The 23,105-nt window shown below is 39.7% G+C and overlaps 1 protein-coding gene and 1 pseudogene across 1 annotated transcript in view; both read left to right on the forward strand.

The window, feature by feature from the left end:
• TBC1D31 (TBC1 domain family, member 31) overlaps positions 1-23,105 on the forward strand; it is a 54,437-nt gene that overhangs the window by 1,941 nt on the left and 29,391 nt on the right. The window contains exons 3-7 of the mRNA XM_006830832.1: positions 7,855-7,970; positions 10,372-10,550; positions 19,027-19,178; positions 19,647-19,806; positions 22,246-22,446. Of these exons, the coding sequence (XP_006830895.1) occupies positions 7,855-7,970; positions 10,372-10,550; positions 19,027-19,178; positions 19,647-19,806; positions 22,246-22,446 (808 nt within the window). The remainder of the gene's footprint in view (positions 1-7,854; positions 7,971-10,371; positions 10,551-19,026; positions 19,179-19,646; positions 19,807-22,245; positions 22,447-23,105) is intronic.
• On the forward strand, positions 16,952-17,556 carry LOC102839483 (annotated as a pseudogene).

Here is a 23,105-nt window from a genome sequence, read left to right on the forward strand (position 1 = left end):
ATGGCACTTTCAGTATTCTCTTCCAACACCATAACTCGAATGCATCAATTCTTCTACACTGTCAAAAGTTGCCCAAGGGGCACTTTCAGATTTGCTGGTTCTGTGGGCCAGGAAGCCTGCTGCTCTGTCTCTCGCTCTGTCTTGTGCTCTGGCTTTGTTCCCTCAGCTGCAGCTGCTTCTCCAGCCAGGGTTCTTGGGGTCCAAAGATTGTGTCCTACCTGTGTCTCTTCATTCTTGAGGGTCATGAGATTTCTTTGTTCCTGCTTCTGAGATTGCTCATTTGAAACCTAGTGAGATGGAAAAACTAACCAATCCCCACATTAGACTTTCACATACCCTATTTGCCTGGTCCCATCCAGTCATTTGGTGGGAGTTATAAAGACTCTGGCTAGAAAAGACATATTAAATTATTCCTTATACCACAGTTTTGCGTTCCTATTTTCTCAGGAGTATTTATTGAATTCCTATTGTATTCCATGAAGCCAGGGGCAGACTGTGGAACAGACCATCAATTGTTCATATGCAAATTAGGATGAAGCTGAAGAAAATTTTTTAAAGTCCGCAAGAGCCAAAATATGACCTTAAATATATCCCACCTGAATTTAGAGATCATCTGAAGAACAGGTTTGATGTATTAGACACCGAAGACCAAAGACCAGAAGACTCATGGGGTGACATTAAGAACACCATATAGGAAGAAAGCAAAAGATCATTAAGAAGGCAAGACTAAAACAAAAGACCAAAATGGATCCCAGAAGAGACTCTGAAACGTGCTATTCTGGTGTAGAGATGCTAGAGCAAATGGAAGAAGTGAGGAGGTATAAGAGCTGAACAGAAAATTTCAAAGGTTAGCTTGAGAAAACCAAGTCAAATATTATAATAAAATGTGCAAAGACCTGGAGTTAGAAAACCAAAATGGAAGAACACACTCTGCATTCTCAATCTGAGAGAACTGAAGAAAAAATTCAAGCCTCAACTTGAAGTATTGAAGAATTCTAAGGGCAAAATATTGAATGATGCAGAAGGCATCAAAAGGTGATGGAAAGAATGCACAGAGTCACCATACCAAAAAGAAATGGTTGACGTTCAGTGATTTCAAGAGTTAGCATATGATCAGCAGCCAATTATCCTGAAGGAAGAAGTCCAAGGTGCATTGAAGGTCATAGCAAAGAACAAGGCACTGGGAATTGATGGAATACACATTGAAATCTTTCAACAAACTGATGCGGCACCGGAGACGCTCACTCATCTATACCAAGAAATTTGGAAGACAACTATCTGGCCAATTGACTGGAAGAGGTCCAGATTTGTGCCCATTCCAAAGAGAGGTGAACCAGCAAAATGCGGAAATCATCAGACAATATCATTGTTATCCCATGAGAGTAAAGTTTTACTGAAGATATGCAAAAACGGCTGTTAAGTGTACACTGACAGAGAACTTCTAGAGGCTAAAGCCGGATTCAGAAGAAGATGTGGAACTAGAAATATCATTGTTGACATCAGATGGATCTTAGCTGAAAGCAGAGCATACCAGAAAGATGTTTACCTGGGCTTTATCAACTATTCAGAGGCTTTCGACTGTGTGGATCATGACAAGCTATGGACAACATTGCAAAGTATGAGTATTCCTGAACACTTAATTGTGCTCATGAGTAATCTGTACATGGACCAAGAGGCAGTTGTTAGAACAAGGGAACACCAAATGGTTTAAAATTAGGAAAGATGTGCAACAGGATTGTATTCTTTCACCATACTTATTCAGTCTAAATACAGAGCAAATAATCCGAGAAGCTGAAGAAAAACATGGCATCAAGTTTGGAGGAAAACTCATTAAAAACCTGCAATATACAGATGATGCAGCCTCACTTGCTGAAAGGGAAAAGGACTTAAAATATTCACTAATGAAGATCAAAGATACAGCCTTAAGTATGGGTTGTATATCAATGTGAAGAAAAAAAAAAAAATCCTCACCACTGGATCAATAAACAATATCCATATAAATGGGTAAAAGACTGAAGTTGTCAAAGACTTTATTTTGCTTGGATCAACCATCAACACTCATGGAAACAGCAGTCAAGAAATCAAATGATGTATTGCATTAGGCCTATGTGCTGCACAACACGTGTTTAAAGTGTTGAAGAGCAAAGATGTCAGTTGGGGATTAAGGTATACCTGACCCAAGCCATTGTATTTTCAATAACGTCATATGCATGTGAAAGCTGGACAGTGAATAAGGAAGACTGTAGAAGGATTGATGCATTTGAGTTACGATTTTGGAGGAGAGTATTGAAAGTGCCATGGACTGCCAAAAGAACCAATAGATCTGTGTTGGAAAAAGTACAGCCAGAGTGCTCCTTGGAGGCCAGGATGGCCAAATTTGTCTCTCGTACTTTGGACATATTGTTAGGAGGGTTCAGTCCCTGGATAAGGATATCATGTTTGGTAAAGTGAAGGGTCAGAGAGAAAGAGGAAGACACCCCTTGCCCCCTCCGCCCCGATGAGATGGATTGGCACAGTGGCAGCAGCAATGGACTCAGTCATGGTAATGATGGGGAGGTTGGCCCAGGACAGGACAGTGTTTTGTTCTGTTGTGTAGGGTTACCATGAGTTGATACCAATTCAGTGGCACTTAACAACAACAGTATTTGATAAACTGTGCTTCCTTTCAGAGCTCTGTTCTAAGTGCCGAAGGAAGAAAATGATAGATAATCTGGTTAGATTTCTTAGAGTACTAGAATGGTGCTTTTAACAGTATCTTTAGTAGCTTGATTTTCCGTAAATTTTATAATGCATTTTCGCGAACTTACCAGTTAATTTCTGGTAGTTCATTTAGGCAGTTTAGAAGAACACAATGTTCTTTATTCATTATTATTGCATTGTATTAGGTGTAAGGATTTAAAAGAGCTTGTCACTTCTTCCTCTGCTCTTTCCTTACTAAACAATTTAGTCCTAAAGCAATTAGATAGAACCAAGCAAGGTAGCTGTCCAGGTAGTTTGGGATAGGTGAGAGGGAGTGTTTCATTAGCCCAGCAAGGGAATCAGAACATGTATCTGGTTGGGGGTGGTTGTTAACTGCTGTCTGGGTGCTTCTGACTCATAGTAATCCTATATAGCATTTCTGAGGAGTGGCTGGGAGCGTTTGAACTGCAAGCCTTGCATTTAGCAGTCCAGTGCTTATCCTGCCTATAGTACTACATCAGGACTTGAGGGTTGTTGTTGTTAAGTTCTGTCGAATCGATTCCAACTCACAGCAACCCTGGATAGGATTTCCAAGGAGCGGCTGGTAAGTTTGAACTGCTTGCATTGTGATTCAAAACCTACCTTTTAGTCTAGTGCTTATCCTACAGTGCCATAGCAGTTTAATACAGGGGTTTGATCAAATACCTAAAGGCATTGAGGATAATGGAGGTCAGGTTTGTCACTATTGGAAGCAAACCCAATCCATTGTCATCATCCACTGCCATCGAGTTGGTTCCAACGCATAGCGACCAGTAGGACCAAGTAGAACTGCTCCTTAGGGTTTCTGAGTCTGTCAGTCTCTATAGGAGCAGACTGCCTCGTCTTTCTGAGTCTGTTAGTCTCTATAGGAACAGACTGCCTCATCTTTCTCCTTTAGAGTGGCTAGTGGGTTTGAGCCACCAACCACGATTGGAAAAGAGAGTTATAAATAGAGAGAGGGAGAAAACAAAAAAGAACCATGTAGTATTGCATTTGAATTGGATGTATCAATGTGTACTCATGGTTTTGAATGTATCTAGATAGATAGACCTAGAAATAAATAAAGATGTATATGTAGGTGTGAGGAGTCCTGGTGTGGTTCTGTGGGTTAATGTGCTGGACTGCAAAGCCGGTTTGAACCGCAAAGTTGGTGGTTCAAGCTCACCAGCCATTCCTCAGAAACCGTATACAGCGTCGCTATAGCTTAGAACTGTTAAGTGCTGTTAAATCAGTACAGCTGTCTCTTCTTTGGCCCTGTTGCTAGACAAAATAATTTTTGATGGACTTCTTTACATTGTAATGAACTTCAACATCAGTGTTGCTTGGTAGTTCACTTGCTTATCTGTTATTATTTGAAGTTCACTTATCCTTACCTCTTTCCTACCTTAGTCATAAAAGTAGCTGATCAAGGTTTCTTCTGGTGTAATCCCTATATTACACTCCTGGTGTGGTGCTATGGGATCAGCACTGGACTGCGAATCACAAGGTTGGCAGTTCAAACCCATCAGTTGCTCGTCAGAAACCCTGTTAAGAGTCGCTGAGTCGGAACCAACTCAATAGCACTCAACAACAACAACAATCCCTATAACTGGGTCTGTAATCCTATTTTCTGTAGCCTTCCTGGGGATTTGGCCCCATGCGGTTTTCCCCTTTCATTTTGCTCACAGTCCTTTTTCTTTGCAAACATCAGAACTGGAAAATAGCAGAGCTGAGACTCTCTAATTCTAAGGACTCCTGGTGTGGCACTGTAGGATAAGCAATGGACTGAGATCCAAATGGTCAGCTGTTTCAGGAAACCATCAAGGCAAGCAATCAAGTCCCCTCAGGACAACCCCCCCACAAGACTGAAATTCAAAGGGAACAACACATGTACAGGCATGTAAGCTAGTTGGCAATCACATTGGTCCACTGGTGAATGGAAGAGGGGGAAAGGCAGCAATGAAGAAATGAGTTGAGTTCAACCACGTTCCATAGACTTCCGTTGATCTGGAGATGAGAGTGAGAAGAGGAAGGGCTGGTTGGTCCAAAGGGTGGTGAGACCTGGGGACATTTGAGCCCATGGACAAGGACATAGCCACAGAGGGCAAGAGCTGAGAGTGAAGCATCCAGTGATATGAAGTGAGGGGAGATGCACAAGAACCCATTTGACTTAGCCTTGGTGGCTTGATAATCAGAACTCGACTAAAGGAAGATTAAAAAAAACAATTTTTGATAAAGGAAACAAGTGTAAATTGCTACAGTGTGATGAACTTGACCTATACTTATGGCCGTAGTAGCTCAAAATAACAACTGAGCGGGAAGGAGTCTTCACATCAAGTATTAATCCTTAGCCCCTCTGTATACAGGGTAGATAGGGATGGGCAACTTAGACATTGGCAACCTAAAATGAGGGGCGATAAAGCCATGAAGTGACTGGCTTACAAGTTTTCACGAGGGGGTTTAGTTTAAGAGTGTGTTGGGGAAGACAGAGTCCCCATTGAATAGTTTTCATCTTGTTTAGACAGTTCTAGTAAAAAGAGATGGGGATAAGATTCTTATGATTCAATAGTGAGTAATTGTTGTCATGACTAATTGTGATGGTCACAACTGTAAAGGTAGAGGTTTAGTTACAAAAATAGGAGCGTGCTTAATCTTACAGTCCAGAAACAAAGGACCCTAGGACAATTAAGGGAGAAGAACACAAGTAGAATGCGGGACCCTGTCCAGAGAAGCAAGGAACTCTGGTAGCGTAGTGGTTACTAATCGGGCTGCGAACCTCAGGGCCGGCAGTTTGAAACTACCAGCTGTTCAATGGGAGAAAGATGAAGCTTTCTGCTTCTGTAAAGATTTACAGTCTCGGAAACCCTGTACTGGGTCACTGTGAGTTGGAAATGACTCCATGGCACACCACCACCACGACCATCCAGAGAGGCAGTGACACCAGAGAGGGAGGCAAAGATGAGGACATGGAAAGAGGGAGAAGCTGAGGACTCTACACTCATGGAAAGAGAGGGACTGAGTGCTGGCGGCCAGGAGACAGGCTTGAACAATGTGCCCTTTGGTTGTTTAAATTATTATATATTCCTGAGTGTTTGGGGGTACATCTCCCTACCCTCCTACTCCCCCCCCCAAAAAAAAAACAAAAAAACAGGGAATGGAAGCAAATATTGTTGAATGATGATGCGTGCAGATGATTGTAATCACTGCAATGAAATGATGGTTTAAAGCCAATGTTCTCCCATGTAAACTATCACTCAGGTCATACACACACACAAAATTAATTAATAAATAGGAGACTTAAAAAAAAAAAGTCTGTTTCAAACCCACCATCTGCTCTTAGGAAACCCTGTCACAGGGTTGCTATGAGTAGGAATCGACTTGATGGCACCTAACAACATCTAACTCTAAAACTCACTACATTGGTTTCCCTCAGTCTTCCTAATTGGCCAACCTCATGGAATCTTTTCAGTTCTCACATTTCTGAAGCACTGGATGTACCTGCTTCCCTTCCTGCCTGAAGTCTGTTTCTTTTGGTTTCATCGTATGACTCTTGCCCAACTTTTCAACCTTTCGTATCATTTCCCTGCCTGATGGTTTTGCTGATTCTAATGTTGTCCAGCCATTGAATGTTGTACTGCCCAGGCGTGTGTGTCCTTGGCTTGTTCCATGCCCCAGTTGTCTTCTTTGATGATCTCATCACCACAGAGCCTCAGGCTTCAGCTGACGTGTTAACAGTGCCATGGGACAACTCAGATTTACTTCTTCTACCTACCAGCCCTGCCCAGGGAGAAGAGATTTTTAGCTTTCTGCTCCCATAGAGGTTTCTGCCTAGGTAACATGATAGGGCACTTCTACTCCGTCATTTCGGGTCTTGAGTCAGAATCTACTCAAAGGCACAGAACAGCAAACCTAAAGGAAGAATACCTCTAGATTTGACTGTCCAGTATGGTAGCCATTGGCTACAGGTGGACGCTGGAATCCCTAAAAAGTGGCTAGTCCAAATTGAGATGTAAAATACATATGGATTTAGAAGACTTCAAATTTTAAAAGAATGTAAAATGTATCAATAATTTTTATATTGATTACATGTTGAAATGATATTTTAGATACATACTCTTACAAATGCATACAATATCCATTAAATAAAATATTAAAATTAGTTGTACCTTTCTCTTTTCACTTTTTAGATGTGGTTCCTAGAAAGTTTTAAATGCTCTATGTGACCTGGATTATATTTCTTTTGGGCATTGCGGCTGTAAATAATTTTCAAGCATTTTAAAATCAACATGTTTAAAATCAAAAGTATTCTTTCCTGTCCCCAACCTTGTTTTTACTTTGTCCAAACTTTTTTATTTTTCCCTTTTAAGTAAATTCAGCGCTAGCTTCATTTGCCAAGTATGAGGGGGCTTCAAAAAGTTCAGGAACAAAATGGGAATGAAAGGGTCATGGAACTTTTTCCAAAAACTCTTGGGAACCCTCTCATAGGAGCCCTGGTGGTGCAGTGAGGTAAGCATTGAGCTGCTAAATGAAAGGCCAGCAGTTTGAACCCACCATCTGCTCCAAGGGAGAAAGTTGAGGCAGTCCACTTCTGCAAAGATTTACGGATTCTCACAGCACTGAGCTGAGAACCACAAACTCTGTGGTTCAAACCCACCATCTATTCTGCAGAAACCTGATCCAGGGTAACTTTGAATCAGAACTGATTTGAAAGCAGTAAACAACAAAAGCAGCAGCATTAGGAACTGTGGAGCCATTGACTGTCCTAGAGAGCCGCTGTGAGTCAGAATCATCTTGATGCAGTGGGTGTGGCTTTTTGTTTATGTGCTAAGTATTCTGCTGGACACATTACATGTGTTATGTAACTATCACAATAACCTGGTACACACTGATTTTTTAAAAGTTTTTATTGTGAATTGAATGTTTACGTGGGTGAACATCTGTTTTACACTAATCCTATCATATTTTGTTTCATTGTATTGATTACAGTCCCCTCCATGCATCGTCATTCAACAGGAGGTACACATTCATGTCTTCATTTTATGCCTGGGGAATTCCAGGTTCATCCGTCTTCACCCCACATCGAATGTGTCACCTCGTCCCTAAAGTGCAGTGACTACCCAAAGAATTTCTGGTCCTAATGCAGTGATCTCTTGCTAGGTTTAACCTTGTTCAGCGAACGGCACAAGCTTCCACAGCTCTGGCCTTTAATCTCCGTAGAAGGTCTGAATTCCTTGTGGCACAAGCTGATTATTCTATCAAATGCTTTGATACAGGTAAGAAGTCCTATTTGTTTCTTTGAGGCAGAATAAAAAAGAGATAAACTGTGGTACAGTTGTCTTGTGTTTGTTTTAAACAACTTACCTTCGAGAGGACTTAAAAATGTTCATGGAAACATTCCAGGATCTTTTGATTCTATTTTTCCATGAACTTTTGGAAGCTCCCTTGTATTTTGCACCACATATTTTTTATTAGAAAATCAGAGTTCTGTAGCCTGAACCTCTCCTGTTTTTCTAGGGAAAAAAAAAAATCCCAATTGTATCTTTTACTTACTAGATTAATTCCGATGTTATAAACTTTAGAAAGATAATAATACTAATAATAATGACAGTTAACACACGAAGGAGCTTCACGAAGTTCATGGGAAAATGGAAGTGAAAGATAATGGGATTTTTCCATGAACTTTCTGAAGTCCCCTTGTGTATTGCCAGGTATTGGTTCTTGAGGTTATACCTATTCATTCATTTTAATCATAGTAACCCAAGGAGAGGGCCGCTACTATTATCCCCACTTTGCAGATGAGGAAGCTGAGGCACAGAGGTAACTTGATTGAGACCTCATATCTTGTATGTGGGGAAGTCAGGATTCCAGCTCAGCTGGACTGGCCATGGGGTCCCTGCTGTGAATTTCTAAAATGCTAAGTCTTTGTACTCACCGATTGCTTCCCTTGGATTCTACCCATTCTCTACTCTGCCTTTTATTCCATTCCTGTATTTCCATGTTGAATTCCTATCCCAAGAAAGTCCCTTGCCAGCTCCTGAACTTCCTGGCCACCTCTCTTTCCTTCACTCCCAAGTCCCCCTTTCTCACTGCTTCTATCCAGGAAGTCTGACTCTGGCTCCTCAGTCCAGGCCACTGACACCTCCATCTGTCCTCTGATTGTTTACATCTTCTGGATACTTTCCATCCTCATTCTCTGTAGCATTGGACACTTGGTGAAGAGTCTTTGTTTAGTTTTCATATTATTACCTCTCCTGGTTCTCTTACCTTTCCGACTGCTTCTTAGCAGTATCTCCCAGATCCTCTTAATGGTTTCTAGACCTCTGGGTTTGGGGCCCATCTAAAAAAAATTAGAGAAACACACTTAGTTGTCAGCTCTTAATTTTTTCTAATTGACATCGAAAAGAACAATATACTTTTATAAGATACAGGTATTCTTAACGTGAAATTTAAAGGGATGGAATGTTAGCTGAAAAGACAGTTTTTAAATTGAACTTTCTGAAAAACGTGTTTCATTGTCCTGATTTTTCTCATTTCAGTAAGATCAGTGGAAAATTGACCATTGGCTATGCCAGATCCCAGATTGCTGGTTAGAAACCACACTCCTTCCCTAAGGGATTGTCTGTTCTTCTGTCTTCAGCTTTGACTTACTTCGTGTCTTAATGTTTCCCAGATTTTTATCTTGGCTTCTGACTATTCTCTTCACTTCCATCCTTCAGGAGACAGAATCTTGACCATAAAAGTAATAAATGCCTACTGTAGAAAATTTGGAAATATGCAGAAAAAGTACACAGAGAAAATGAGTCTATTTTCCTACCCAGTGATAGTTATCATGAACAATTTTTTTGGTAACTCTGTGCAACAAGACATTTTCCATTTCAACCATCTTCCCATGTATAGTTAGTGACATTAATTAGGTTCAGTGCCTCTCATGCTGTTCTAATATTGCCTTAAACCCAAATCTATCATGAACAAGTTGTGGAGTTTTCCTACCAGATTCTTTGTTCTGCTCACACATATATACATTGAACACACACACGCTCGCACACATGCACCTCAGAGTCAGTTTTTAAAAATCCATTGTCATCTGGCACTGCTCAATCTGTTCTTCCTCATGTCTGTCTTGTACTAGTAATAGTATCACCATGTACTTATTTAACTGAACTAGAACCACTGGAATTTTAGCGCCTTTACCGCAACACGCCCATTGCCCATTAGGTCACTAAGTCCTTTGATTTGCTTCTTAATTGAATTTGTTCCTTTCTCCACTGTCAGTCTCTTGGTAAGTTTTGACTGGATTATTATAGTAAATTATTCTTTTCCTCCAATCTCTTTCATACTTCCAGTAGATTCACCACATGCCCTCTGGTTCTCTTTCTACTGTGTGGATCAGAACTGGTATTCTTTCTAAAAAAAACACTTTTACCTACAAGCAAAAGCCCAAAGTCCTGAGCATCGCATTTGGAGCTCTTAATCAAACTCTTTTCGGCCACCCCTCTTGATACCTGCATGGTACACTTGTTACTAGCATGTTCTGTGATATACTGCATCCACCACAGGCTTCCATTGTTGTACATACTAGAAGAGGCGTCTCCTGTAATGTCTAGCCATCTAGTGAACCCGTTTATGGGTGATGTCTAGTGTTTTGCCTTTGAATAACTTCCTTGTTCCCCACAGGTACCAAGGAGCTAGTTAGCTGGATGCGAGGGCATGAGTCGTCCGTGTTTTCCATCTCTGTGCACGCATCAGGAAGGTATGCCATCACTACTTCTTCTGATACCGCCCAGCTCTGGGACTTGGATACCTTCCAGAGAAAAAGAAAGCTGAATATTCGCCAGTCTGTGGGTATACAAAAGGTCAGTGAGGAGGGACATGTTGGCCCGTTGTGATTCTCAGGCTAGCTTCTGACCCTTAGCGACCCTCGACGGGTTTCTGAGGAGCAGCTCATGGGTTTAAATCACCGACCTTGGGGTTATCAGTCCAGAGCTCATTCTATAGCGCCACCCAAGGACTCCAAAGGATTTATAGATGATATAAAAATAGTGATTCACTTTGTCCCACATAACTGTGTTCTTGGAATTCAGGAACAAACAAAGTAAAACAGCCAACAAAATTAAAGATATTGCATATTTCTGTAAATTGCATTTTTCTGTGATTTTTTCAAAAATTATTTCTGTAACTATAAAAAATTATTTTCAAAAATTATTCTGTAAACAATGGGCTTGAGTGTAGCATCAGTTGTGAGGAGGATGGTGCAGGACTGGGCAGTGTTGCGTTCTGTTGAATACATAGGGTCACTATAGATCAGAACCGACTCGACGACACCTAACAACAATAACAACAAATGTGCTTTCACTTTAATAAAAATGTTAACTTTTTATTTAGTTCTTTGTTTTTTTAGTTTTTCCTTCAACATTTTATGAAAAATTTCATTCAATGAAATTGAAAGATTTTACAATGAGCACATTACATTAACCACCTAGAATTTACCATTAACATGTTTTGACGTTGTGGGTTAATGCGCTGTAATATGTAACATGTAATACATTGGTCGGTTTGAACCACAAGGTCGGCAATTCAAGCTCACCAGCCACTCCTTGGAAACTCTATACAGAGTCGCTATGGGTCGGAACAGACTCTACAGCACTTAACAACAGCATGCTATACTTTATTAAACTTCACCTTCACATTTTACTAGAGTTTTGGTGTGGCACTGTAGGATAAGCACTGGACTACTAACTGCAAGGTTGGCAGTTCAAACCCATCAGCTGCTCCTTGAAAGCCCTACAAAGGGTGGCTATGAGTCGGAACCGACTCCATGGAACTTGACAGCATATCACAGATCTATCGATCTATCTGTCCCTCTGTTCATTCATTAATCATTTTAAATTTTTTTCCTTTTTACAACAAGTTGCAGGCATGAGTATTTAAAAAAAAAAGTTGCTGTTAATTTGGTTCTGATACATAACAACGCATAGGACAGAGTAGAAGTGCACCATGGAATTTCTAAGGCTGTAATCAGTACGGAAGCAGACTGCCACATCTTTCTCCCGTGGAGTAGCTGGTGGATTTGAGCCACTGGCCTTTCAGTTCACAGCTGAGTACTTAGCCACTTTGCCACCAGGGCTCCTTAACATGAGTATGTTGTTGTTGTTGTTGGTATATGCTGTCGAGTCACTTCTGACTTAAAGAGACCCTGTATAGGGGTTCCAAGAATGGCTGGTGGTTTGAACTGCTGACCTTGTGATAACCAGTCCAGTACTTACCCTACAGCGCCACACTACATGAGTATGTTGTTAAGTGCCGTCGAGTCAATTCCGACCCATAGTGACCATGTATAGGGTTTCCAAGGAGCAGCTGGTGAGCTTGAACTACTGACGTTGCAGTTCAAACGACTTTGCTGTCTGACGCATTAGCCCACATTGCCACACCCAGACTCTGAAGGACTCCAATACTTCCCCATAAATACAGAGTTCAGTATTTGTTAATGTATAATATATATGTACCAAAGTGTGCAAGCTTAAGTCTTCATTTGTTACTTTTGGGTAAATGCATTAAAAAGTAACCACGCTTCTGGTCACTGTGTCAATTCTGATTCATAACGACCCTGTAGGACAGAGTAAAGGTGGCCCCTACAATTTCCAAGGCTGTATTCTTTATAGAAGCAGGCGGCCACAGCTTTCTCCCAACGAGTAGCTGATGGGTTTGAATTACCAACATTTTCATTTGCAGCTAAATGTTTTAACTACTGTGCAACCAGGGCTCCTGAAACATACATATTCCTGTATAATCTGTGCACGGTTGTTTCATTGTCCCAGAAAATTCCATCATGTCTTCCCAATTCAGCCCCACTTTGTGAAAGCACGCTATTGTTTTTCTACCAAAGATTAGTTTTGCTTGCCCTAAGATTTCATGTAAGTAGAACTCGTTCATTATGTAAGGCTTTCTTCTCTCAGCGTAAAGCTTTTAAGATCGTCCGTGTTATCATTAATCTGTTCTTTTTTATCATTGAAGATGAATAGTTACCCATTGTATAAGGGGATTTCAAAAGTTAGTGGGAAAATGAAGTAAACAAAGATAAAGGAATTTTTCCATGAAAGCCCCCTCTATAATGTACCACCATTTATTTTTTAAATCTTTTTCTTTTGTTTTTAAGACTTAGTTGTTTCTCTTTACTTAGCCAAATGACATTTTGAGGAGTGTCTTGAGTCTCCCATGTGATTCATTGTTTTGCTTCAGGTTATATTATATATGCAGCAAGCATTGCTTGTTAATTTCTTGATTATTAACATGAATAGCTAGCAATGCATGTCAACCTCAGATTTATTTTGTAGTCTCCATGGAAATCCCAGAGTTCTTTTAAGTTTACCTTTAATAATTAAAAAGAGATAAAAGTTGTAGCCAGCCTCTCCACTAGGGATTTAGGCCAAATGTCTTACTAGGTCTTTTCTTCTTTAATTGCCTCAGCACCTAAATTGAATTTTAAATTCCAAAGAAAAGGGCCTTGGGAGCTGAAACCCCAGTGGAGACAGTTAGGGAACAATGACACAAAAGCCATCTGCTCTTCTTACCATGAAATTAAAGCTCGTGTACATGGAATCAGTGCCAGTGATAACCTTGCTTGGCCATTGAGACAGTTTAGAAAGTAGGACTTCAGATGTTAGTGGAATAAGAGTAAAATTAGATGTATAAAATGAATGTGTATTGTGAAGATGCATGTAAATAGATTGTTCTAGAAGAACAGAACACGAGTCTACATGTTACAAGGAGCCCTAGTGGCACAGTGGTTACATTCTCGTCTGCTAACCAGAAGGTCACTGGTTCAAATCCATCCAATAGCCCTGTGGGAGAAAAGCCCTGATGATTTGTGGTCTGTAAAGATGACAGGCTAGGAAGCCTTGTGGGCAGTTCTGCCCTGTCCTGTACAGTCACTGTGGCACAGTCTGTAACTTACCCAGCAAAACTTTTTATTAAAAGGCCACATAGTAAATATTTCAGGTGTTGTAGGTCAAGAGGTGAACTAGAAGCTATTATGTGTGTACTTTTGTAACCATTTAAGACATAACCATGTGAAAAAATGTAAAAATTGCTTTTCTTAGTCCTCGGGTGATACAAAAACTGGCAGGGAGCCAGATGTTTGGCACTCCTGACTTTTACTGTTAAAAATAGAAAGAAAATATCTGTAGCTTCATCTTTTATTTTTTTTAAGTTTTTATTGTGAATTGAGTGAGAGTTTACATGGGAAAACATCAGCTTTACACTCATCCTCCTGCTGTAACTTAATCTTAAAGTAAAAACTTTAATTCTTGTCAAGTTGTAGCGTAGTTTACTAAGCCTCCGTTTTATTCCAGTGTCTGGTTCAGTATTTTAAATAGATCCTTTATGATTATTGTTGGGGGTTGTAGCTCCTTGAGGTTAAGTTTGAGGATTGCATGAAATTATCAACATAATGCTATTGAATAGTAACAGTAAAGGTACTTGTTGTTTTGGATGTTAAATGTTATTGAGCTGGTTCCAACACAAAGTAACCCAGTATAGGGTTTCCAAGAAGTGGCTGGTGGGTTTGAACTGCCGACCTTGTGGTTAGCAGGCCAGTGCTTATCCTACAGGGCTACACTAGAACTCCAGTATGCGTATGTTGTTATTAAGTACGCGTATGTTGTTATTAAGTACCGTTGAGTCAAATCCAACACATAACCACCCTGTATAAGGCTTACCAGAAGCAGCTGGTGAGCTTGAAACACCTACATTGTGGTTCAAACCAACTTTGCTGCCCAGTACTTTATCCTTCAGTGCTATTGTCCTTAATTCAAAATTTCGAGAAGAGCTAATGTACAATTGAAAAAATGAATTGAAAAGTCTGATTCACATTCTCTGAGGAGTCCTGGTGTGGCTTTATGGGCTAATGCACTGGATTGTAATTCCGGTTTGAACTACAAGGTCGGAGGTTCAAGCTTACCAGCTGCTCCTTGGAGACCCTCTACAGGGTCGCTCTGGGTCAGAACCGACTTGATGGCAGTTAACAACAACAAGGGAACCTGCAGCCCCAGTCTTAACCCCACCAAAAAAAAAAACACAAAGCCATTGTCACTGAGTCGGGTTCGAGTCCTAATGCCCCTGGAAGACAGAGCAGAACTGCACTGTGGGATTTCCTAGACTGTACATTTGTATGGACGCAGGCTGCCACGTCTTACTGCACAGAGTGACAGGTGGTTTCAAACAGCAGCCGAGCACTGTAACCACTGTGCCACCAGGACACCTTTGCCTTGACCCTAACCCTCTAAAAAGTACATCTTGTCAATGTTTTTGAAGTTTTTCCTAAGCTGTTTAAGATTGTCAGGAGATGACACTGTCTAAATAATAATGATAGGATTCATTAGCAACAATTTTATAATCATTAAAATCTAGTCATTAAAATCACAAATCTAGTAATGAATAATCATGTAGGCAATAATCTATCACAGTTCTTTCCCTAAAATAGCAGTTGATGCTCATTAACTTTTAAGCTTTTGCTTCTCCCCTTGGGAATAAACTTTATTACTTTTCTAGAAAAATGACTGCTAATTATAATAAAAATTTTGAGTCACTTTTTTTTGCCATCAAATTTAAAGCAGTGTTGTAATGCACTGATTATATGTTATAATATATTCATTACAAGTTTTTTCTAGAAGATCTTGGTGTTATAAATCTTTGTAACATGATCTATTAACTAAAGCCCTACCAGAAATTGACTCTGGCAGAGGGAGCCAAGGACAAATGTAAGAAACATCCGATGTGGTTGTTAGTCAAATCGGTTTCAACTCATAGCGACCCTGTATAGCGTTTCCAAGGAGTGACTGGTGGGTTTGAACCACCACCCTTGCAGTTGCCAATCCAGTGCTTATCCTACAGCATCGTAGCAGGATCTGAGTTGTTGTCATCATTGTTAATGTCATCGAGTCTGTTACTGACTCATGGAGACACTGTGTAGGGTATCTGAGGAGCAGCTGGTGGATTTGAACCGCCGATTTTGTGGTTAGTGGTCCAGTGCTTATCCTACAGTGCCTCACCATGACTCTGAACATGTGATGTGATTGCTAGCAATTCTTTTGTCTTAATGATCCTGAGAAACCTGTATACTCACTCCATAGTACATTACATAGGTGGGTATGTTTTGCACAGATGACACATACAATAGTTGAGGCAACTGAAGATTTTAGGAGGAAAATGTGTCAGTTTCAGTTACTTTTTTATCTTTTGAAGGAGGCATTTACTGCTTATGCAATAGAAAAATAAATTGGGAAACAAATGTTGTATTCAGTGTTGATATCAATTCATTTCAGTCGTGGTAGTCCATTCACAACTCAGTTGGCCATTAAATATGATCATGCATTTATTTTAAACCTTTTTACTTTTATAAATAATGTGTAATGAATTATAAACACTTATTTGAAGTACTTTGTTAATTATTTCCAAAGGATCACATCTTAAGAGTAGATTGGCTAGAACAGAAGAAAGGCTTGTGAGACAGGTATGGTCTCTAACCCACCTTTCCTGCTAACAGCAATGCATGGCAGAGCGAGGTCCCTATACTTTCACCTCCATTTAGTATTTTTAACATTCCTCAGTGTTCAGAATTTGCTGTAGTATTTGTGTTAGTTCACATTCGTATATTAATATAATTACTGCTGCACAAGAGCTTTCAAAAACTTTATGGAAAAGTGAAATGAAAAGAAAATGGAGTTTTCCCATGTACTTTTCCAAGCACTCTTGTTTTATTTATCAGTTTGTGTATGTATGATGTGTGTATGTATATATATATGTGTGTGTGCATTATTTTTTTAAGTACATGCACATGAAATGTTATCACTTTCAGTCTACTGTAAGATTGTTATTAGGTACCTTCGAGTCGGTTCCAACTTATAGTGACCCTGTATAGGATTTCCAAAGAGCAACTGGTAGGCTTGAACTGCCGACCCTGTGGTTCCAACTGACCTTGTGATCTAGAGCTTTATCCTATAGAGCCACACCAGAACATAAGGTTAAATATTTTTTTAATTGTTACTTAATATTTTATAAATTACCACGCTAATGTTTATAGTTACCTATTTAAAGAGATTTCCCTTTTCTTCTTAGTTTAAAGAGTGTTTTGAAAAATCAGTATTACACCCCATCATATATCGCAAATGGATTTTTTCCATTCAGCTTAAGTTTTTGTTTTAAAAAACAAAAAGTAGTTCCTATCTGGATCTCTGAGGCCTGCTACGAAGACGTCGCTATGCCTAAAGCACCAAAGGGAGAAAACGGAGGAGGGGGGAAAAAAATCATCCATCCATACACTAGAAGAGCAACTCAAATTACGAGAGAGGCCCACAAACAAACAAAAAGGGAGAAATTGAAGAAGAAAAAGCAGTGCGTCTCAGTATCGGTGGAAAACTGCAGTGGGTTCAAAATCATCGTGATGCCAAAAAAGTAGAATATTAAAAAAAGGATGCTTGTGAATTAATTGAAAGCCATATACATCGACTAAGCAGTGAGTTGGAGCAGATTGAGTTGCATAACAGCATCAAAGAGACAGGGAAGGCGACACTATTCTCGAGAGCCAGTTGTCAAGCAGACGATGGAGCGTGAGCAACGGCAATATGGAGGATATGGCCTTGAAATTCCAATCATAGTAGATGCTGGTAATCTGCGAACTTTAGGGAGTGGGATTTTAATCTGAAGAAGTTGCCAAACATTAAAATGAGAAAAATCTGTGCTAATGATGCAATTCTCAAGAAATGTAAGAAAAAAATTGGTACAGCTGTAGACAAAGTCTTAGAAGAATTGAAACAAAAAGATGAATCCAGTGACTCATATGAGGAGATGACTCTAGTAACCTAGTTGTCTAGACTTGAGTTGAGAATAAATAATGTGAGAGCATCAGGTTTCACTCATTGGTTTTGGTAAATGATGATCTACATTATTCCTTTACATGAAAAGAGTCCCATTTGCAGTTTTAGAAAAAATGTTAGAATTTTTTTGCTTGAAACATTGTTAGGATGAATAATGAATGTTGCTTTATTGTTTATATTAAGTTATTAAGATGGATAGACATGCTCTATGAAGCCTATTTAACCTGAATTTCTAATTGATAAGAATAAGAACAAGAAATGTTTGTTTTTCTTTCTCATGTTTATTTAGGACTATCTAACTCAACAGAAGTGGATTTTAACCTCATATATTGAATCTTCCATAGCAATTTGATATCTTTTGAACTATCATGATAGCAATTTTGTCATTCAGTAATAGTATTAGACTAACTCTCCTTTTAAACATTAGCCTTATGTGAGATGAAATTAATATAGACTGATGAATTATACATTGTTCTTATTATCTTATGAGTTAAATGGTTAAGAAATTAACAATGACTTCTACTTAATCATTTATCTTTAGATAAGTGACTTTAGGTTAACTCCGTTTGTTGTGTTTCTGCTCTTTAATTGTGAAAAATTATGTTTTGTTTACGGAAAGATAACTGAAGACTGTAGAGCCAGTTATTCTAATGATGCCTTTTATTTCCCCTTCAAGGAACAGGTTAAATTGACAAGTAATTGATATTATTTCAAGGATCAGAAAAAACACAGTTATGGTAAAATGTTATTTTTTATAGCTCTTGTTACATGGAACTTGTTCTGTAGTCTGTTTTGTAAAGGATACTACAGAAGTGGATATGAGTATTTTCAAGAAAAGAAAAAGGAATGCTAGTGGTGTATGTTAACTAGATAGCAAGTCTTACTGATAGGTCATTTAAAATGTTAGAACTGTTTTACCTATGAAAATTAAAAACAGTTTTTTCTACCATTTCCATTCTTTATGATCTAATTAATTTTCAGTGATATAGCTGATGCTGATTTGCTTTTGTAATCGGAAAAAGAAAGGCATGGTTTCATGATTGCATAAGTTCAGCTCTTTAATCTTTGTATGTCTTTTATTCTGGGTTTATAAGTGCTTCAAATTTAATCTCATGATGGCTGTAAAATCAAGTCATTACAATAAAGAAAAAAAAAATTACAATAAAGAGAATTAGAACTTTTTAGCCTGCTTTGATATGTTAAAAGGCATACTGTTAGATAAATAACTTGTAGAAATAGCTGATTGTTCTACCCCCCAAACTTTTGTTCCTAGTTTTCTCTGTACTACTATCAAAGTCAAAATGTAACTAACAAACTACAATTTACAGCCTGGGAACCTGTATGGGGCCATTCTCCTGTGTCCTATAGGGTCGGTATGAGCCAGAACCAACTGGTTGGCACACACTTAGAGCGTAAGATCCTTATGTGAATGGTAACACTTTGTTTTCTCCCTCTCTAGGTTTTCTTTCTACCGTTAAGTAACACCATCCTCAGCTGTTTTAAAGATAATTCCATCTTTGCCTGGGAATGTGATACTCTTTTTTGCAAGTATCAATTGCCAGCTCCTCCTGAAAGCTCCAGCTTATTATATAAAGTGTTCTCTGTGACCAGGTAATGTGCGTTTTAAAACACAGAGAAGTTTTAAGAACTTTAACAAGTGGTGAAACTATAGATTTTCATTTAGTGGCATTTTGAAATAGAAATACTACTCAGGAAACCCCCAATTAAGTCATCAAGTAGAAATGGTGATTGATGTTAAATGGGTGTTGTTCCTAAGTGCCATTGAGTAGGTTCCAACTTGTAGCCACCCTAGGAACCTGACCTGTTTGGTTTGGTTTGGTTATATGGTAGCCACTAGCCATGTGTGACTCTTTAGAGTTCAGTTAATCAGAATCAGAACATGCATCTCCCCTGTAGCACCAGCCACATTTCCAGGGCTCCATAATCCTTTGTGGCTCATGGCTACCCTCTTGGACCTTGTAGATGTACACCATTTCCACCATCACAGAAAGTTCTGTTGGACAGTGCTGTTAGGCGCAATTCCACTCATCCTACCTTCCCACCTTTTTCATTATGTAGAGATGGTCGCATCCTCGCTGCTGGAGGCAAATCAAATCATCTTCATCTGTGGTGCTTGGAAGCTAAACAGCTATTTAGAATCATCCAGATGCCAACAAAAGTCCGAGCCATTCGCCATCTAGAATTTCTTCCTGATAATTTTGATGCTGGTTCTAATCAGGTTAGTAATATAATTACTAACTTTTTTTTTTTTTTTTTTTTTTTTTTTTAAAGGGTCACCCCTGGGTTTAAGATTTTTTTTTTCCTGGGCTTTAAACTCGGTTCCAATTCATAGCGACCACTATAGGGTGTCCAAGGCTGTGAATCTTAGCGGGAGCAGAAAGCCTCATCTCAGCTCTTACTTATTGAACATACTGAGACTGTTTTAAGGATTTGAAGTTGCAGGCTCATGGTGTGGTGCTGTGGATCAGCAGTGGACTGCGAAGCACAAGGTCAAAACTTACCTTTCTCATTTTAAATTGTTGTTGTTGTTCTTAGGTGCCATCTGATTGGTGCCAACTCATAGCTTCCCCATGCAAAAGAACAAAATGTTGTCTAGTCCTACACCATCCTCAATCGTTACTGTGTTGGAGCTTCTGTATCAACCCATCTCATTCGGGGTCCTCCTCTTTTTAATCTTTTTCAAGTGTTTTGATTAGGTAACATATCCATATGGCTGAACACATTTTAAAAATATATTAAAAAACAACTTCTGTTGAAGTTACTTCTGTCTCCCATTGGCCCCGTTACTCACCGTACCCCATAACAACTGTTGCTCGGCATAGTTTTATACAGCTTTGTCCCTCTCTGTTCTTCACTTGATTTTTCTTGTAAAGTCTTCTGTATCATTACATAACTTTGCTGTTTTTTTACATCTGCTTGGTGTTGTGTAGTTTTTTTAAAAAGCCAGTTGTCCCGTGTGATTCTGTTATTGAGCACTTAGCCTGTGTTTAGTCCTTTTCTGTTTCAAGCAGTGCTACGTGGAGGTATGTTTTGTGCACATCATGTCACTTGGCCCTTCTGTGACTGAATTAGTGGCATAAGTATAGTTATGTGCCTCTGTAATTCTGATTGTTGTTGTTGTTAGTACCACAGACATCGGTTCCGACTCTTAACAACTCTGTATAGGATTTCCAAAGAGCAGCCGGTGGGTTTGAACCTCCACCTTATGGTTCAAATCAACCTTGCAGTCCAGTGCTTACTTACAGCGCCACACCGGGATTCTGTAATTCAGGTATAGATTTTGCCAAATTGCCTCCAGAGAGGTTGCATTGACTGCAAAGGAGAGGATATGTGTCCTACAAACCCACCAGAAGAAACACTTGCTTCACAGATGTTCCCCTGCAAACAAAGGGCCCCAGAGTTTTAGGCCACCACATGGTGGCGCTGCTCACCAGCCCACGGCCCTGGAAAAAGAACTGTACAAAGACAGCAAAGGGGTAAACTTTTATTTTTAATTTTTCAAATCATATGAGTTATTTTTTAAACGTTCTCACTTACAAAACTAGCTTCCCCTTTTTTTCTTAGCTTTCCCTCACCACCACCCCCAAATGTTAGTTGCTGGAAACATGACCATTGGAGAAGACTTGTGTGGTCGCAGGCTTTTGTGGTCACAGGCTCCTATGGGCATTGGCTGATGCTTAGCACTGATGAAGCTGTGTGGATGGTAAAGGACCACAAACTTTCCCCCTCCTTGTTCTGACAGCCAATGTGGAGGTAAAAATTCAGAGCTGTTTCCTCACGGACGTCCCCTCTGTTGGAGGTCAGTTAGAAGTGGTACAAAGGCTTCTGAGAAGTTTTTAAGTCACCTTTGTATACTCCCACAGGGGATGTGCCTTCCTGCTTCTGTTGAGTCATGTGACAAGAGACCACGAGGTCGGTGGTTCAAACTCACCAGCCATCCTTGGAAACCCTATACAGGGTCTGTATGAGTTGGAACCAACTTGATGACACTTAACAACAACTATCTTTACAGAGAGGTCCTGGTGTGGAGCTGTAGGATAAGCACTGGACTGCTAATTGCAGGGTTGGTGGTTCAAACCCACCAGCCGTATGCAGGGTTGGTGTGAGTCAAAGTTAAATCCACAGCACACAACAGCAATGAAAGCAGAGAGTTTCAGGCATTTCTCCTGCAGAGCCACTAGGTGGATTTGAACCGCTGATCTTTTGGTTTTAGAACAGATTTATCTGGACTTGAGCAAGGCAAGTATACAAGAGCCATAATTGTTGTTGTTATGAAATACCATACAGTCACTTCCAACCCATGGCGACCATGTATAGGGTTTCTGAGAGTGACTGGTGAGCTCGAACCACCAACCTTGCGCATTAACCATTGTTGTTGTTAAGCAACTCTGTATAGGGTTTCTGAATGAGGGGATTCGAAATACCTCGTAGCTCTGTGTGAGTCTTCTGACTTCCTCCCTCAAAAAACCTTTCGCAAGGAACAAAGCACACCTACAAGGTGGCGGGTCTTCAAAAGTTCGTGGAAAAGTTATCTGAGATTTTCATTCCATATCTGTTTTTAATGCCCCTCATAGGTGAGCTCTTTGTGTCTTCTTTGACTTGCAGCCATTTGACTTGCACATCTGTTTTCATATATTGTTTTTCTTTCTCCTCTCAGGTTCTGGGTGTGCTAAGTCAAGATGGTATCATGAGATTTATCAACGTACAGACTTGTAAACTTCTCTTTGAAATTGGGAGCCTTGATGAGGGGATCAACTCATCCGTAATTAGTCCACATGGACGGTACATTGCATCCATTATGGAAAATGGGAGTCTGAACATATACTCAGTTCCGGCTCTAACCCAAGAAATCAATAAGGTATGTTATCAAGTAAATAGCATCAATTTTTGTTTTTACCTTTTTATTGTGAGTTGAGTGAAGGTTTACAGAGCAGATCATCAGTTTTACAGTCAACAAATCATATACTTTGCTTCATTACGTGATTGCAATCCCTTCCATGTACCAAGAGTTAACAGTACTTATCTCTTAAATACCATCAGTTTTTTAAAAATAAAACATATGATCAATATCTTTACATTTCTAGTACTTCCTTGGAACTTAACTGTTTCCTATACTTTTCTGTTTGGTTTTTGCACTTACTCAAGAAGCCCCTTCTCTAACCTTGATTTCTCACCTTTGCTTAAAAGTTGCCGTCCTAAAGGACATCTCTGTTTGGTGTCTTTTCATCCATTTCTCGGTCCCTGTGCTCATCATTGCACCAGACATGCACTCCCCGCTCCTGTTCTATGTTTTATCTGGAATTTTCCCAGCCCGTTGCCAAGTCTGATTATGCAGAGTCGTCCCAGTCTGGAGGTAGACCATAGTAACACTGGGAGGGACTTTGGTGATCACTTGGTCTACCTCTTTCCTTTTCCAGAGAACAAGCTCGTACCCCAGATTGATCACACAGGAACTCATTAGAAGGCTCAGGTGTCCTGGTTCTGAATGCAGCGGGGTTGTTTTTGTTGTTGTTGTAT

This window comes from Chrysochloris asiatica, unplaced genomic scaffold (genome assembly GCF_000296735.1).
Source record: "Chrysochloris asiatica unplaced genomic scaffold, ChrAsi1.0 scaffold00001, whole genome shotgun sequence".
NCBI lineage: Eukaryota > Metazoa > Chordata > Mammalia > Afrosoricida > Chrysochloridae > Chrysochloris > Chrysochloris asiatica.